A 17,713-nucleotide genomic window follows, 5' to 3' on the forward strand; every position below is an offset into this window, starting at 1 on the left:
TGAATACAAACTGAGGAACATTCTGCAAAACAGAATTGGATTCTCCAAAAAGTCAATGTCATAAAAAGAAAAAATTATTTTGGGATTATTCTATATTAAAGGAGCTTAAAAAGACATGACAACTAAATGCAATGCGTGATCCTTGATTGTATCCCGGGTTGGAGAAAAAGTCAGCTAAAAGGGATATTTTGAAAATTTGAATATGGCTTCTGTACGTTACAGATAATAGTATTATATTAATATTAAATTTCCTTGGCGTGATAATGGAATCTGATTATGTAGGAGAATATCTTTGTCTTAGGAGATACTTACTGAAATATTGGGGGGAAAGGGTAACTGTCTGCAAAAAACTCAAATGATTTAACAAAAATAAGACAAATACCGCCCCGCACACACATACACACACACACACACACGGCAAGCAAATGAAGTGAAACGTTAAAAACTGGTGAATATGGGTTAATATGGGTGTTCATTATGTTTTTCCCATAACTTCTCCGTAGGTTTGATATTTTTGGAAATAAGTTGAGAAAGTAAAAGTCTAAGTTCAAGCAGCGCCTTGTGTTCCGTTGGGTTTAGTATCTTCAGAATAAGACTAGCTGCTTTGCTCAGCTAAGAATCCAGTTGTAGGACCAAAGAGAGGGAAGGGTCAGGATGAACGTCTTTCCAAAATACCATGACTATTTAAATAAACAAAGGAATACGGCGGTTATCATCTCGTCCCACTGTCAACTCGATTCACATCTTTATTAGGAAGCATGATATGAGGCGAGTTTGGAGCGAGCGGGGCCTAAATTCGAATCATCGCTGGGTAAACTGCCTACCCTCTTTAGGACTCAGCTTCCTCATTGTAAGATGGAGAAGGTAACTACTTTGCGGGATTGTTGGGTTAAATTGCCCTACATGCGGCATTTATTGAACTGGGCTGTAATTCAGGTGGAAAAGCTCCATCCTACTTTGCCCGCTATTTGCATCCTTTCCTTCATTAAGCTCAAGCAGTCGTGTGGGGCAGGTAAAGGTGAGCGAGGAGATGACTCCTCCAAGGTCACACAGCTGGTGGGGGACCCAGGTTGCCGGTTCCCGGTCCGGAGCCCTTTCCACGCCCGCCGGGGAGAAGGCGGCGGCGCTCATGGGGACGCAGGGATGCAGAGGCGCCCAGGGGGAGAAGAGGCCGCGCGAGGAGAGGTGCTGGGAGACCCGCGGGGGCGCGGCCCACGGCAGGGCGCACGGCGAGGCGGGCGGCGCCGGCGGCCGGAGTGCGTAGGGGCCAGGCCGGGCCGCGGGCAGGGTGGCGCGGGCCGGGGGCCGGGCGAGGCGGGAGGCCCGGGCCGCCGCGGGGGCGCGGGAGGCGGAGGCCGTGGGCGGGGGGCGCGGGGGCCGCGGCTGCACGGGCGGGCCCCGCGGGGGCGGGGGGCGCGGGAGGGGCCCGGCGCGGGGGTCCCGCCCCCCCGGCGGGCGGGCCGGCGGGCGGCGGGAGGCGGGCGGCGGGGGCGGGGCCGGCGGGGGCGGGTCCTGCCGGGCCCCCTGCGGGAGCGGCGGCGGCGGCGGCGGCGCAGGCGCGGTCCCCGCCTCCTCGCGGCCGGCGGAGCGAGTGGAGGCTGCAGCCCGGCTCGGCTCGGCGCCCGCGTCGCCGCCGCGAAGCCCCCCGCCCGCGTCCCGCCGCGTCGGGATGAGCTCCCGGAAAGGTGAGCGGCCGCGGCGTTCCCTGCTGCGCGCACGCGGGCCCGCGGGCCGGCGGCCCGACCGTTAATGTGTGTCTTCTCTTTCCCCAGTGCTGGCCATTCAGGCCCGAAAGCGGAGGCCGAAAAGAGAGAAACAGCCGAAAAAGTGAGTCCACGCTTGCCCGCCCCCGGGCCCGGCCCCGCCCGCTCGGGGCCGCCGCCGCCGCCGCCGCCGCCGCCGCGCCGGGAAAGTTGCCGGCTGCCGGGCCCGGGGACGCCGCGCTCGCCTGCTGCGCGCCCGCGGGCGGCCCGGGGGAGGGGTGGCGGGGGAGGGGCGCGCGAGCCCGCGGCGGCCCCGGAGCGGCCGGGACCCGGACCTGGGTGGCCGCCGCGGCCGTCGGGGGCGGGGAGGCGCCGGGCGTGCGACCCCGGGCTGCGCGCCGAGCCCCAGGGGGCGCGCCGGGTGCGGGCGGGCGGGCGGCTGCTGCGTGGCTCCCACCTGGGCGCGCGGGCCCCGGAGGAAGAGGAGCCGCGGACGCGCGCGCGAGTGTGAGTGTGAGAGTGTGAGCGTGAGTGTGTCGCCTCCTCTTCCTCCCCGGCCCCCGCCCCTCGGCCTTTCTGCCGAAAGCCCGAGCCGGTTGTCGGGCGGCCCGCCGCGGGCGTGTTCCTGGCGCGCGGTCGGCCCCGGGAGGCGCGCGTTGCGGCGCTCGGCTTTTTCTTGCAAACTTTCTGCCCGGGCCGAGCGTGACTTGGCTGCGCGCGGGGTGCGGGCCGGCGGGCCGGGGGGCGTGTGCGCGGGCGGCCCGGCGCCTCCCCCGCCCGCGCGCTGCCGGCGACCTGATGGATGGGCTGGGGATGTCTCCGACGTGCCAGCCGCCGGCCTCCGCCAGCCTGGCTGCGGACCGGCGCCCGGGAAGCCGTTCCTGGAGAGCCGCGCCGAGACCGCAGAGCGCCGCCGCCGCTCCCTCTTTCCTTCCTCGTTTCCTTCCGAATTAAAAAAACCCCAAACCCAGCATTCAGCGTCTTTGCTCCTTCCTCTGGATGGGTGGCTTCGCTCTTCCTTTGGAGCAAGGAGTGCAAGCAAGGTAGTTGGGTACTTTGGGAAATGGTAGTCCATCATCAGAAATCTCGAGGCATTTGTTTCCTTTAGGGGATTCCCCTGTAGCGTTCCTAGGCGTTTTCCCTTCCTGCTCGCCTTGATCTCTGCCTAGCGAATTTCATACCCCTTGATGGCATCTATGAAAACGACCTAAGTCATTGCTAATGTGGGGGTATATCATGACAGGATTTGTGTTCATTCGAAACGGAATACAGCTTGAAAATATTTTTAGGATTTCACAAAATGTGGATATGGACATCATAATGGCCTTCTTAAAAACTGCTAGAGGGAGAGAAAAGTACTTATTAAGGACTCGAGGAACTGGTGGGTGAAAATTGGATATTGGATTCTTAGGGCGTTAAAGTAGATTGGATATTTGGTAGTTTTAGATGCTTTAAGAAATGAGTGCCAGCCTTCACGTCCATCAGAACCTTAAATTTGGGATTTCGTTTGGTGAACGACACAGGCTTAGCTTATAAGTAAGGAGAACTGTAGTGTTTATGATGCTGAGTATTGGGTTTTAGTTACAACTTTGAATTCAAAGTGCATGTCCCCATAGCCCATTATGTTCAGAAACATAAAAAGGAGTTGAAAAAAGCATGCCCCCAGTTTCGGAGATGGCTGTGTGTGTGTAGATATATGTATATATATAATCTATATGTGTATGTATGTTATATACATGTGTACATTTAGAAAAACAGTTTTAGTTAAGTAGGTCAGCGTATGTTCCGTATTTTCATGTTTCAGGGTAGGACTTCCCTAGTGGCCAAGAGCCTTTTTTGATGTGCGTCAGTTTGGATTTATATGGTGTGCTTATAAAGAATTAGCATATATCCATATCAGCTTTTACTTTTCTGATTTATCTATCAGTTTCTTCGTTGTCTCTTGTATTTATGTGATAAGATTTGAAGGGAAGCCCCCAGCCGATGACTAAATGAACTGGTAGGTCAGCAGGGTAATTAGCACGGGGGGACCAGCCCAATTATGTAACTGTTTGATTGACACAATGTCATTTTTCACTTAATTCTTGTATCAAGACTTTGTTTTAAAGGGATGCCGGATATGGTTTATTTGTTCATGTATTCAACAAGCTTTTGCATGCCTTTCCTAGGAGACGGTGACAGAGCTCTGAACAGGACAAGCACAGCTCCTGATGAAGCTTACATTCTCTGGGGGCGCGGGGAGCACCCCAAAGAGGGTGACAAGATGACAACTTCAGATAGTGCTAAGGGAGAGGGAGAAGATGGGGCGCCTTAAGTAATAGTGACAGATGACATTGGAACACTGTGCCAGGCGCTGTGCTGACCGCTTTACGTGCCTTTACCCCTTGTGACAGCCCTGTGAGGACGATGCTGTTGTCACCATTTTACAGATGAGAAAATGGGGCCACAGCATGTGTGAGTAACATGCCCGCCTGTTCAGTTGCACCTGGGCAGCCTGGGACCAGATTCCACACTCAACTCTTTGAGGAGGTGACGTTTGAACAGAAGCTAGAATGAGGGGGAGGAGACGGAAGTGTGGCGGAGTCCCTGGGGAGGCATGCCGTGCTAGGAATGTTGGAGAAACCAGAGGTCAGGGTGGCTGGGGGGCTACTGTGGAGGATGGGGAAGGGGGAGGAGTCCGAGTGGGTAGGCCTCGCCTTGTGGGCCATTGGGAGGCTTACGGATGGAACGACAGGGTCTGAGTCCTGTTTTGAAAAGAGCACTGGCTGTCGCTGTGGAGAGTGGATTGTGGGTGGCAGGGGAGCTGGCCGTCTGTGGTACGTGGGAAACCTTCGTGGCTGGGTTCAGGGTGCAGGGGGTGGCGCTGGGGAGAAGTGGTAGTAGGAGGGACTTCAGGGGCCTGGTGGTCTCGGAGGTGTTCCTCCTTTTACGGAGGGTGCTGACAGAGGTTAAGGTCATACTTAGTTTGGACCAGAATTCAGGTCTCCTGATGCCCAGGGTTTTTGCTTTTTGATTAATTCTCCAGAGGACGAAAAGGAGTAATATGTCTGATTTGAAACTGTATTAATGTAATGATTGGCAGACTTGAGTTATGTGACTCTGTGGGCCTGGCTTGATGTAGTAGGATCTGCTTTTGTCATTAAGTGCTTGTGTATGCAAGCTGGCTCTTCATTCATTTTAGTTCAGTTCAGTTCTGTGAGCGTCTGTGAACTGAGCCAATTCCTTTAGGCTAAGTTTTTAGTGTACTGAAATTTGTAGTTGTCAGGAATGAGATGAAGGTTTCTCTTCTTAGCTGAGTCAAAATTTTAATCTCATCAGATTGCTCCTGCGAGTTTAGTGTGCTAATTATTAGTTGTGCTGCTTTTTGAGTGACAGGCAGCAGGAAAGGGCTATGGTATCATTTAATCATGGATCTTAAGAATTAGCTAAATCACGTGGCTTGGGATAGACTTTTGCTTAGGCGCATGTGTATATGTGCAAAGTTTTTTAAAGATCTTTTTTATTTATTCGTTTTTTTCCCCACATGTAACTTTTTCTGAATGAGACATCATTCATGTACCGTAAAGTTCATCTTTTAAAGTGTATAATCCATTGGTTTTTAGTATATTCTCAAAGCTGTACAGCCATCATTGTTATCTAATTCTAGAACATTTTAATCACCCCAAAAGAGAAACCCTGTACTTGTTTAGCAGTCAATCCCCATTCTCTGTTGCCCTCAGCAACCACTAATTTATTTTCTGTCTCTATGAACTTACGTGTTCTGGATATTTCATATAAGTGCAATCATACAATATATGGTCTTGTGTCTTATTTCTTTCACTTAGCATAATGTTTTCAAGGTTCATCCATGTTGTAGGATGTGTTGGTACTTGGTACCTTTATATGGCCAAGTAATGTTTCATTGTGTTGATACACCACATTTTCTGTATCCATTCATCCATTGATGGACATTTGGGTTCTTTTCACTTTTTGGCTATAAATTACTTTTTAACTCTTTTTTTTTTTTAATTAAAACTTTTTATCTTGAAATAATAGGACTCACAAGAAATTGCAAAAATAGTATAGAGTTCCCTGTGTACTCTTCATCCAGCTTCCCCCAGTGGTGATATCTTCCATCACCATAGGACATTGTCAAAACCAGGAAACTGACGTTGGCACAGTACTGTTAACTCAAGTAAGATTTCGCCAGTTTTTACATGCTCTGTGTGTGTTTGTGTAGTTCTGTCAAGTGTTACTGCGTGTGTAGATTAGTGTAATCATCATCATGATGAGGATGCAGGACTGTTGCATCATCACAGAGAAACTCCGTCTCGTTACTGTAATAATTGTACCCTCCTCTCAGCCCTCACGCCTGGCGAGCGCTGGTCTGTGCTCCGTCACTGTGATTCTGCCGCTGTGAGAATGTTATATAAGTGGAATTATACGGTGTGTAACCTTTTCAGATGCACTTTTTTCACTCAGCATAGTGCCCTTGAGACTCATGCGTGTTGTTGGGTGTCTGCGTGCTCATCCTTTTGTTGCTGACCAGCATTCGCAGTGTGACTGTCCCACGGTTTAGCCACTCACCTGCCGAATGACGTTGGATAGCTTCTGGTTTTTGATTCTTCCAAATAAAGCCACTGGTCATTTGTGTACAGGTTTCTGTGTGAAGATGTTTCCATTTCCGTAGCAGAAATACTCAAGAATATGATTGCCGGAGGACTTCTCTATGTATTTTGACTTTATAGCAAGTTAGCAAGTGGGCCTCTTGGTGTCTGCTGTTCCCCTCTCTCTTTTCCTCTGCACAGTGTCTGTGATCTGTGTGCTGCTGCTCGTGGGTTCTGCACTGTATCCTTTGGGCTCTTGACTTTCTATTGGTAGGTGGGTCCTGTGGGTTGTTGCTTATCTGTTTTGACTGCTGCAGAAAATGTAAAGCATGGGGTTAGTGGCACTGGCTCAGTAAGTCACAGGTGAGACAATTTAGGAATGCCGTCCTACAGGTTTGTATCTTTATTAGGTAAGCCATAACCCTTCCCTGTAGTACACACTCAAGTGCACAAGCCCATGACTTTGGAATACTGCCATGGAAAGTAATCACCTTTTTTGTATGTGTGTGTGTGAGGAAGATTGGCCCTGAGCTAACGTCTGTTACCAATCTGCCTCTTTTTGCTTGAGGAAGATTGGCCTTGAGTTAAGATCTGTGCCATACCTCCTCTATTTTGTATGTGGAACGCCACCACAGCGTGGCTGCTGACGAGTAGTGTAGGTCCACGCCTGGGAACCAAACCAGGCCGCTGAAGCAGAGGACACCAAACTTAACCACTAGGCCATAAGGCCAGCCCTGGTAGTCTCTTATTTTTGACCTGTTTTGTTACACATTTCTTTATTCAACAAAGCACTTTTGCTTACGAGCCGTATAATTGAAGATGATGAAGACACAGGAAGCAGATTCCTGGTGCTGGGGTCTGTGTTGGGGGCTGGAAAGGTTCGGTGGCATGAATCAAGCCCACCACTGACAGGCAGGTAGGAGAGATGGCCTGGGCGTGGACCACTGCAGGGCGGTGTGGTGAGCACTGTCAGGTTTAGGTGTGGCGGTGCTTTGGTGGCTCTGGGAGGGTTCAGGGGGAGACCTGGTTTGTAGCATTACAGTCTATGCCGTTCTGTTAAGGGGGGGGGGTTGTTCTGAGGAACGCATCCTGGGGCTATTTTATCATCGTGGGAACATGGTAGAGTGCACTTACACAGACCTGGGCAGCACAGCCTGCTGCGTGCCTGGGCTCTCTGGGACTAATCTTGGGGGACCACCATCATACACGCAGTTTGTTGTTGACCGAAACATCGTTATATGGTGCATGATTGTGTTATTTTAATGAAATAGCTTTATTTTTTAATGATTAAGTAATGTGGTCATGGTAAGAAAAATCAAACAGTACAGAACAGTTTAAAGAACTAAACGTTAGTTGTAGTTCTGCCAATTATTTTGGCATATTATCCTTTTACTTGTGCATATTTTTGTTTTTAAAAAATTGAATTATACTGGGGCCAGCCCAGTGGCACAGCGGTTAAGTGCACACGTTCCGCTTCAGCGGCCCAGGGTTCGCTGGTGCGGATCCCAGGTGCGGACATGGCACTGCTTGGCAAGCCATGCTGTGGTTGGCATCTCACATATAAAGTAGAGGAAGATGGGCACAGATGTTAGCTCAGGGCCAGGCTTCCTCAGCAAAAAAAGGAGGATTGGCAGCAGATGTTAGCTCAGGGCTAATCTTCCTCAAAAGAAAAAATTGAATTATAGTATATGTATGTGTATTAGGCATATTATCCTTTTACTTGTGCTTTTTTCTCCTGAGCTTTATTGAGATATTATTGCCACATATGTAAGTTTGAGGTCTGTAACATCATGATTTGGTATATGTATATATTGTGAAATGATTACCACAATAAGGTTAGTTAACACCTCCATCCTTTCACATAATTACCATTTTTTTTTGGTGGTGATAACATTTAAGCTCTAGTCTTTTAACTTCCAGGTTTGTAATACAGTGACGTTAACTATAGTCTACTTGTGAATATTTTTGTTTTTAAAAACTTGAGTTATAGCATATATATATATACGCATGTGCGTATAATAAAGTAGTAACGTGCACTAATCTTAAGTGTACAGCTTGATGATTTTTACATACCCGTAAACCCACCACCCGGATCAAGATATAGATCCTTCCAGTGCCTGCAGGGTTCCTCAGACCTCTCCCAGTCTGCCCCTGCCACCCAGGGGTAATCGCTTTGCTGACAGCTGTCGTTGTTGGTTAGTTTTGTCTGTTCTTGAACTTCATGTGGATGAAACCCTGTAGAATCTACTCCTTGTCTGGCTTCTGTGACCCAGCGTGCTGTCTGCGGTTTGTCCGTGTTGCAGGTGGCGATAGCACCGTTCGTTAGTTGTTACTGCCTTGTAGTCCTCCACTGAGTGGATGCACCACGGCTTCCTTTTCCTTCTGTCGAGGGCTCTTTTTTCCTTCAGTTTTCAGTCATTATGAATAAAGCAGCTGTGTACATCCTGGGACACGTCCTCTTGTAGACTTGCGCTCGTTTCTCTTGGGGATGTGCCCTGGCAGTGGAATTGCTAGGTTATGGGATAGGGGTATGCTTAGTGTTAGTATTAATTGCAAAGGTATTTTTTTCCTAGCTTTATTGTGAAATAATTTTGATTGAACTACTTTCCATTCTCACCAGCAGCCTGTGACAGTTTCAGTGGCTCCACATCTTTGCCACACACACTCGATAGTGTCATTCTTTTTAATTTTAGCCATTCTGAGTATGTACTGATACCTCATTGTAGTGTTTTTTTTTCTTTTTTTAGATTTCATTTTTTTCCTTTTTCTCCCCAAAGCCCCCAGTACATAGTTGTATATTCTTCGTTGTGGGTCCTTCTAGTTGTGGCATGTGGGATGCTGCCTTAGCGTGGCCTGACGAGCAGTGTCATGTCCACGCCCAGGATCCGAACCGGCGAAACCCTGGGCTGCCAAAGTGGAGTGCACAAACTTAAGCACTCGGCCATGGGGCGGCCCTGAACATCTTTTCATATGTTTATTGGTCGTTTGAATTTTCTATTTTGTGAAGTGCCTATTTGGTCTTTGGCCAATTTAAAAGCAAAATTGGGTTATAAGTCTTTTTTCTTACAGAAAATTTCGACAGTTTTATTGAGATATAATTTACGTACCATACAGTTCATCTACTTAAAATGTACAGTTCAGGGGCCGGCCCTGTGGCTGAGTGGTTAAGTTTGTGTGCTCTGCTTCGGTGCCCCCAGTTTCGCTGGTTCGGATCCTGGGCGTGGACATGGCGCCACTCATCAGGCCATGCTGAGGCAGCGTCCCACATGCCACAGCTAGAAGGACCTGCACCTAGAAGATACAGCTGTGTACTGGGGGGTTTTGGGGAGAAGAAGAAGAAAGAAAGAAAGAAACAGATTGGCAACAGATGTTAGCTCAGGGCCAATCTTAAAGAAAAAAGTACAATTCAGTAGTTTTTAGTAGATTCACAGAGTTGTGTTAAACTGGATCTCAAAGAGCCAGTGCTAATTTGCCAAGTAAATAAGAGGAGGGAGTGAGGGCCCTCCAGGCGGAAGCACGTTGCGGTGGGTGTAGACATGTGCAGGTGTCAGATGGCATGCCATGTTCCTGGAATGTCAAGCAGGTCGGGAAGGCTGGGGTGCGGGGCATGGTGAGCGATGAGTGGGCCCTACTGCTTTGAGGAGGTTGACAAGGGGCTGGGGAGCTGATGAAAGGCGCAGACTGAGATTTTTAGAAAGATTCCTTTAGCTACTGTGTGGAGGATGGCTTAGGGGCCAGGAGATCCATTAGGAGGCTGTCGCAGGAAGCTGGCACAGGTATTAAAGGAGTACAATATGCTGGGCTCAGTGTCCAGTTTAATGTGGGAGGAGAGTGGGAAGGGTCTAGGATGACTCTCCGGTTTCTCAGTTAGCTAAATTTGTGGGTGGTGTAGCCATTCGTCGAGGGAGGGATTGCAGGGCAGCCTGGGAAGAGCTCACGATGGCTTAGGTTTTCTGTTCGAGGTGTCTCAGTGCCTTCAAGTTAGAGACATTGGTCAGCGCAGCTGGGGCACTGGGAAGAACTCTGGTTAGGAGATGTAAATTGGGGATCAATCACTCGTCAGCCATGCTGTGGAGGTGACCCACATACAAAATAGAGGAGGATTGGCACAGATATTAGCTCAGGGACAGTCTTCCTCAGTGAAGGAAAAAAAAAAACCCTGAAACAAAACATCCTCCCAGACCTTGCTGGAATGTTACATAATACATGATATAGACATCATGTTATCTTTGGAAAATCCAGAAAACTCTAATGGGGAAACATCTGGCCTCAAGGATGTGGACCTGTGGTCATTGTGCAGCACAGGTTGGCTGTGGTTAGTAGGCTTTTGCTGTTGCTGCCTTACGTTTTCCTAAATGATTTATCCGGTTGTCCTGACTCTTGCATTTCCCCCCGTATACTTGAGAATCGAGTGTGTTGACCGCTCTGTTCCTGCTTTAGCGCCACGTTGTTTTCATTGCTGTGGTTTTGAGTACATTTTAGTTTGGTTGGGTGAGGGCTCTCCCACGTCCCGCATACACACTCTGTTACTCTTGTTTTCAGAATTTTTCTGGCTATTCTTGCAAATTTATTCGTTAAGTCCTATTTCCAAGTCCCTGCCCTAGTTTGTTTTTGCCATTTGGTTTGAGATAATATTGAATTTGTAGATTAATGTAGGGAGGCCTAACAAGTCTTGAATTGGAAACACGTTTAAAAAATTATTTTTAAGATATTTTGTACCGTATCTGGAAACTATAGGAGTATATAAAGAAGAAAACAAAACGACTCATATTGTCACCGTCCAGCAAGACAGGCACGGATAGGACATTGTTAATATTTTGATACAGTTCCTTCCAGTCTTTTTTTCATCCTCGTGTTTTTTATTTGCTTAATCATCTCCTATATAATTTTGTATCCTCCTTTCTTTATTTTAACATTTTGTCATAAACACTTTTAATGTCCTTAAAAACTTTTCATAACCAATTATTGATGACTGTGAAAGATTCTAATTTACTTAACTATTTAATTTGCTTAAATGTTTCTCTATTGCTAGACAAATGTTTCCTGTTTTCAGGCATTATAATATTTCAGTGACTGTCTTTGTCTGCATTTCAGATTTTCTTAGACTTTGTGGAGTCTCAGAAATGGAAATATTAAGTCAAAGACAGTGAAGCTTTTTTAAGGCTCCCAAAGTTTGGAAAGCTCTTTTTAAAGAAGAGTCAACAAGGCTAGAGCTAGCTTATTGTGGGACATGAAGAGGAAAAGCAGTAGAAAATGACAGAGTTCGTTTGACTGAAAATGTTCTGCTTGATGAAGCGTAAGGAGAAGTTGTTTGGAGAAGGGACTGAGAGCTGTCTTGGGCGCCCTGTGAAGGGGCGCATGTCTGGGAGGCATGTCGGAGGCACTCTTGAGAGCACACAGTGAGGACGGTTCAGACAGCGAGTGCGGCTCACTGCGGAAAGAAGGCAGAGAGAACAGGGCTGGGGCCCGAAACCTGGAAAATGCCTGTTGGGGCATAACACAGGGCAGGAAGCTGAAGAAGATCAGGTTAAAGAGGATAGATGAATGGGGCAGAGAAGTCTCAGGAGCACGGGGTTTGAGAAGAGGTCTTTAGATTTGTTAATTTAGTTCATCACTGATGGCCTTCATATTTCAGGGGTTAGTATGTTTCCTTTTTGCTTTCTTTTTTTTAAATCATGACAGTTTATGAAGAATTTGCCTGTTGCTGTCGCATCATTTGATATAGGCCGATTGTATTATTTGTTGCTGACTAAGGATTAAAGGGACTTTGGTCTTGCTCTGTTTGTATTAGAGGTCTAATAGGGCCCCCAGATTTTTGGCATCAGATCTTGTGTTCTTTTCGTACCTGCGGTCACCAGGTTTTTAAGCTTGTAGCCTGCCTTGACTCCAGGGGCATCGCCAGCCAAGGTGGCAGGCGGCGCAGGCTCCCTGAGACCCCTGGTGGCGTTAGAGAAGTTGGTGTGGACAGTTATTAACCAGAGACTCGTCTCTCTCTGCTGTTTGGTGGGGAGCCTCATTTTGTGTGTGTCTCCAAGGTTGTGTTTCAGATGGAGTTTGTGTTGTCAGATACCTTATGCACCTGAATGTAAGACAGCCTGGGTTGTAAGTCCCCTTGTTCCCCAGTGAGACGAAGAAAATTTATACAGCTGGAATATGTACATTTTAGAGATACAGGTGGAACGTCAGATGTTTACCTCTGATGTTTAATTTCTTCAGTTAATTAAAATACGTTTAAATCCACAAATAAATTAATACATTAATTTAGAAATACTCTTTTCTGGTCGTTTCGTGATACATCTTTATCCAGACATTTCACAACTGCAACATCAGTGACTGTTCTCGTTAGAAACGCTTTCTCACTCACCACACACACAGAGTTGTAACTGTGTGAGGGGTGGATGTGTCAGTTAACCTGGTTGTGGTCCTCATTTTTCTTTCTTTCTTTCCTTTTTTTTTTAAAGATTGACACCTGAGCTAACAACTGTTGCCATCTTCTTTTTTTTTTCCCCCTTCTTTTTCTCCCCCAAACCCTCAGGACGTAGTTGTCTGTTCTAGTTGTGAGTGCCTTTGGCTGTGCTGTGGGAGCTGCTTCAGGACGGCCTGACGAGAGGTGCCGTGTCCGCGCCCAGGATCTGAACCGGCGAAACCCTGGGCCACTGAATGGGAGCGCACGAACCTAACCAGTAGGCCACGGGGCCGGCCCCTGTGACCATCATTTCACAAAGATATGTATGTCACATCACCGTGTTGTACACTTTACATAGATGCAGTTTTGTGTGTCAGTTATACCCCAATAAAGCTGGGGAAAAAAGTTACTACAATTGCAGAACCTGAGTAATCGCTCATGGGCACTCACCATTAGCTTCTCTCTGTGTCTCTTCGTAAAAATAAAGAAGGTTTTCAAACATGTTATTGAATGCTTTATGAATCAGTTAATAGCTTTCCACAGCACATGATATCTCTTCTAAAAAACTTCCTTCCAGCTCTATTGAGAAATAATTGCCGTACATGACATGTAAGTTTAGGGCGTGGAGGCACAGCGTGATGGTTTGATTCACGTGTGTGGAATGATTGTCGCGGAATGTGCAGCTGCCATCATCTCACGTGGATGCAATAAAAGAGAAGAGAAAATTTCTCCTTGTGGTGAGGCCTTATAGGATCTCCTCTCTCCGCTTTGCGGCATAGCACACGGCAGTGGTAACTCCTGTCACGTTGGGCATCGCATCCTAAGGCTTGTGACTGGGAGCTTGTACCTTTTGACCACCTTCCTCCGATCCCCCCGCCACCCCCTCTAGGAACTGCAAATCTGATGTCTTTATAAACTATTTTTTAGAGCAATTGGAAATTCCTGGGAAAGCCGTGAAGATGGTACAGAGAGAGCACACTTACTTCAGCCCGAACGGAGAAGCATCGTTCTTGAGTCTGTATATGATCCCAACGCTGGGATGTTATCCAAGCCAGAACTAACCATTTGCAAAACTCTGGGACCTTTTTTTCCTCATTCATTCTATGGAATTACATTTGTTATCACAATTTGGTGATTTACTTGCTTTTGAAAGCACTTTTTTTTTTTTGAGGAAGATTAGCCATGAGCTAACATCTGCCAGTCCTCCTCCTCTTTGCTGAGGAAGACTGGCCCTGAGCTAACATCGGTGCCCTTCTTCCTCTACTTTGTATGTGGGACACCTGCCACAGCATGGCTTGATGTGGCGCCTATGTCCGCACCTGGGATCCAGACCTGCGAACCCTGGGCCACCGAAGTGGAGCGCACAAACTTAACTGCTGCGCCACCGGGCCCGCGCTGCTAAGGCAATGTTTTTAAAAAGGCTTGTGTGTAGCATTAATGGGCTTAATTCCAAAATTCACCCAAGGAATAATTCCAAAAATGTGTTGGACTTATTCACCTCCTTTTAGATTGATGTTACTGGGTTGATGTCTGTAAGCCTCCCGACTCGGTATTGATTAAGTGATTTCAGACAGTTCCCCAAACGGGTCTCAGTCGGGGAAGAGCGTGTCACCCCGTCTCCCCTCTTCTCGGTCTGACGAGGACTCCTGAGCCGTGCGCCTCTGGGAATGACCTTTCTCTGCCATGGTACACAGGGCATGGTTTCTTACCCTCTGCCATCGAGCTTGGTGTTCCTGAAGTCCTGATTGTTCATTTCCTCGTGTCTGGAAGATTCTTTTTGCTTTATTGTGTTAAAATAAGATAATCAAAAGAGCAGTCTGTCATAATAAAGCCTTTGTGAGGGCTAGAGTATAAGGAAACTACCTCTTTTTTGAGGGATAATTTTTGGGAAAAGACCATCGGTTATGTTTGGGCACATATGATACTTTATGCTGTGTTCTTAGCTTGTAGACAACTCCTACAAAGTGTATATATAATGTTTTGCCCCCGATATTTGACTTCAGTTCCACATTGAATATCTTTGTAGTCAAACTACTTTGCTAATAAGTTTAAAATTAATAATTGGTTTATCAATTCCAGAGTGCATTTATTTCAGCTATCTCTTGGACAAATTATTAATGTAAGTATTTTTAGGCATTCTAATTCTCGAGTCAGGGTCTTGGAACGTGAGGCCTAAAGGGCTCGGGACGAGAGGGAGCATCCGGATGAGAAGCTTGAACGCTGTCAGCTTGGATGTGTCGCGGCACCCAGACTGCTCCTCGCCTTGCTGAGCAGGGCGTGGCTGCCCCCACCCCCTGTGCTGCCGCGGTCTGGTAGCTGTGCCTGGACGGAGGGTGTGAACTGCTGGTTTGCCAGGTGGGGCGGGAGGAGGAGTAAAGACAGACTTCAACCCGGGGGCACCTTGATGACCCCAGGAAGCAGAAGTTTGCTTGACATGGAGAAGAGAAAAGGCAGGATCTAGTTAGAAGAGATTCCTGGCTCTTGGGTGCCTGGGTGCTCCCTTTGGTCCCCTGGAGCCGGCGGTGCTCCTGGCATCTGGGAACAAAGGTCACCGCCACTGTTTCTGCTGCCAGCTTAGGTGTCACAGCCTCTTGAGTAGGGACTCTTATCCTATTGATTATTTTTATTTCTAGAATATCCCATTGAAAGTTTTTTGGGAGGGGGAGGGGCATGATGTGTTTTATCTAAAATAGGATGTACTTAAATGTTAGTTGCAGCACTGATGTGAAATCGGTGCATCTTTCCCAGATGAACAGCGGGGCGTGAGGCTGTGGGCCTGGGAACGCGTTGCCGTGGCAGGGACTCGGTGTCTGGACGAGAGTTCTCACCCTCACTTTGTCGTAGCAGAGCGCTTTTCAAATAGAGTGTTACGTAGGACTCTGTTCTGTGTCCTGCGGGAAAGGGGCACCGGAGGAGTGGCGGAGGGGGGCTTGGTGCGACCTGACCCGCCCCTCACCCGCTGTGTGGAGTGCTCCCCACTGCAGCTTCTTGGAGCACAGCTTAAGTTCTTCAGGCCCTTGTTCCTGCGTCCTTTCTCCTTCAGGGGAGAAGGTTGAGTGCAGGAGAGATGAGGGCCCGAGGAAGCGAAGGTGCTAAGCTCACGCCCCTGTTTAGTGCCTGAGCGTCTGCAGCGCTGGCTTAGAGTCCTGGGTTCTGACCCACTAGTCGTTGAAACCACCGTTGGACCTGCAGAGAGACCAGCCGTCGGGGACTGATGCAGAACAGAGAGTTTCTAGGCCCCAGAGAGAGACTATTGCAAGAGCCTTATTTCTTATTCTTCCCTTTGCTGTCAGAAAAAAAGTGAAAACAGATTCTCTTTCTCTGAATGGAGACCACTCCTAGCATGTCATGCGGGCTGGGACTTTTGTCCTGTGTGTAGATGGCAGGAGTGGGGTAGAAGTCGCTTTATGTAGATTTTAGTGTATGGGAAGGCAGTTAAAAGAACGGTGCGACTGTCTTCTGTCTTAGCTTTGAGAACTTGTTTTTTCCGTTTGGTTGTCTAGCAGCTTCAAGGCTGGGGCCTGCCGGGTCCCTCGTGTAGTCCCCAGCACCTGTAGGTGTCACGGCAGTGGCAGAGCGTGCTCCTCTGCCCCTCCTCCTTCGCTCCCCTGATGCTGCCCACCTGCAGCGTCTTTGAGATCGAGGGACGCTCGAGGACAAGTCTGCCTTCTAGAGGGTCCTAGGCTTTGCAACTTGACTGTCTTGAAGTTTGAATCCCGTCGTGCTGTGTAGGCAAAGGCTGTCTCACTTCCTCAACTTCCAGAGAAGATGTGAGAGTTTCCCGTTTTCCCAAAGTCTGCTTTGTCTTTGAATGTTCTTTGCTGAGCCTGATTCTGCCTCCAGAGGCAGCTTAGCAGGTTTCAAGAGTTGAAGGCATCACTTTCTCAGTGGTGTTAGATAAGTCGTTTAGTTTTTCTGAGGCTCAATTTCATCATCCTAAAAGACAGCTAATAATGCTTACCTCTCAGAAAATAAATGTGAGGAGTGAATGAGATGATACTTACTTCTGTGTTCACGTGAATGCTCAGTAAGTGAAAGCTGTTGGTTATTTTATAGTATTTCAATTGAATTTTGGAAATTTTTTAAATTTAATTATTTTATTGAAGTCATATTGGTTTATAACTGTGTAATTTCAGGTGTACATTATTATATTTCAGTTTCTGTATAGACTGCATTGTGCTCACCCCTGCTAGTCTAGTTTATATCTGTCACCATACTATGTGCCCCTTTGTCCCCTTTTGCCCTGCCCCCTTCCCCTCTGTAGCCACTAATCTGTTCTCTTTGTCTGTGTTAGTTTATCTTGCACATAGACGTGAAATCATATGGTGTTTGTCTTTCTCTGTCTGGCTTATTTCGCTTAACATAATACCCTCAAGGTCCATCCATGTTGTTGCAAATGGGAAGATTTTGTCTTTTTTATGGCTGAGTAGTATTCCATTGTGTGTGCGTGCACATATATATACACATATATATATATACACACGCGTGCACACACATCTTTTTTATCCATTCTTCAGTCGATGAACACTTGGATTGCTTCCATATCCTGGCTATAGTGAATAATGCTGCAGTGAACATAGGGGTACATAAATCTCTTTGAATTGTTGGTTTCATGTTCTTTGGATAAATACCAAGTAATGAGATAGCTGGACCATATGGTATTTCTACTTTAATTTTCTGAGAAATCTCAATACTGTTTTCCATACTGGCTGCACCAGTTTGCACTCCCACCGGCAGTGTATGAGAGTTCTTTTTTCTCCACATCCTCTCCAACTTTTTCTTTCTTGTCTTGTTAATTATAGCCATTATGACGGGCATGAGGCGATTGTAGTTTAGATTTGCATTTCCCTAATAATTAGTGATGTTGAACATCTTTTCATGTGCCTGTTGGCCATCTCTATATCTTCTTTGGAAAAAATGTCTGTTCATATCGTCTGCCCATTTTTTGATCAGGTTGTTTGTCTTTTTGTTCTTGAGTTGTATGAGTTCTTTATATATTTTGGAAATTAGCCCCTTGT

At 47.5% G+C, this 17,713-nt stretch overlaps 1 protein-coding gene across 6 annotated transcripts in view; it reads left to right on the forward strand.

Annotated features, from left to right (window-relative positions):
* Positions 1-1,515: 1,515 nt before the first annotated feature.
* The window catches only part of SRPK2 (SRSF protein kinase 2), a 222,277-nt gene continuing 206,079 nt past the window's right edge, over positions 1,516-17,713 (forward strand). For 3 of the 6 annotated variants that reach the window (XM_044769642.2, XM_070505523.1, XM_070505524.1), the window contains exons 1-2: positions 1,519-1,685; positions 1,773-1,827. Coding sequence is in view for 3 of the 6 variants with exons in the window: in XM_044769625.2 (XP_044625560.2) it covers positions 1,670-1,685; positions 1,773-1,827 (71 nt within the window). In the remaining 3 variants the exon portion in view is untranslated. Of the gene's footprint in view, positions 1,686-1,772; positions 1,828-17,713 lie in introns of all 6 variants that reach the window. The other 3 variants (XM_044769625.2, XM_070505513.1, XM_044769662.2) reach the window with 3 other exon arrangements.

Source organism: Equus asinus, chromosome 1 (assembly GCF_041296235.1).
Source record: "Equus asinus isolate D_3611 breed Donkey chromosome 1, EquAss-T2T_v2, whole genome shotgun sequence".
In the NCBI taxonomy this organism is placed as follows: domain Eukaryota; kingdom Metazoa; phylum Chordata; class Mammalia; order Perissodactyla; family Equidae; genus Equus; species Equus asinus.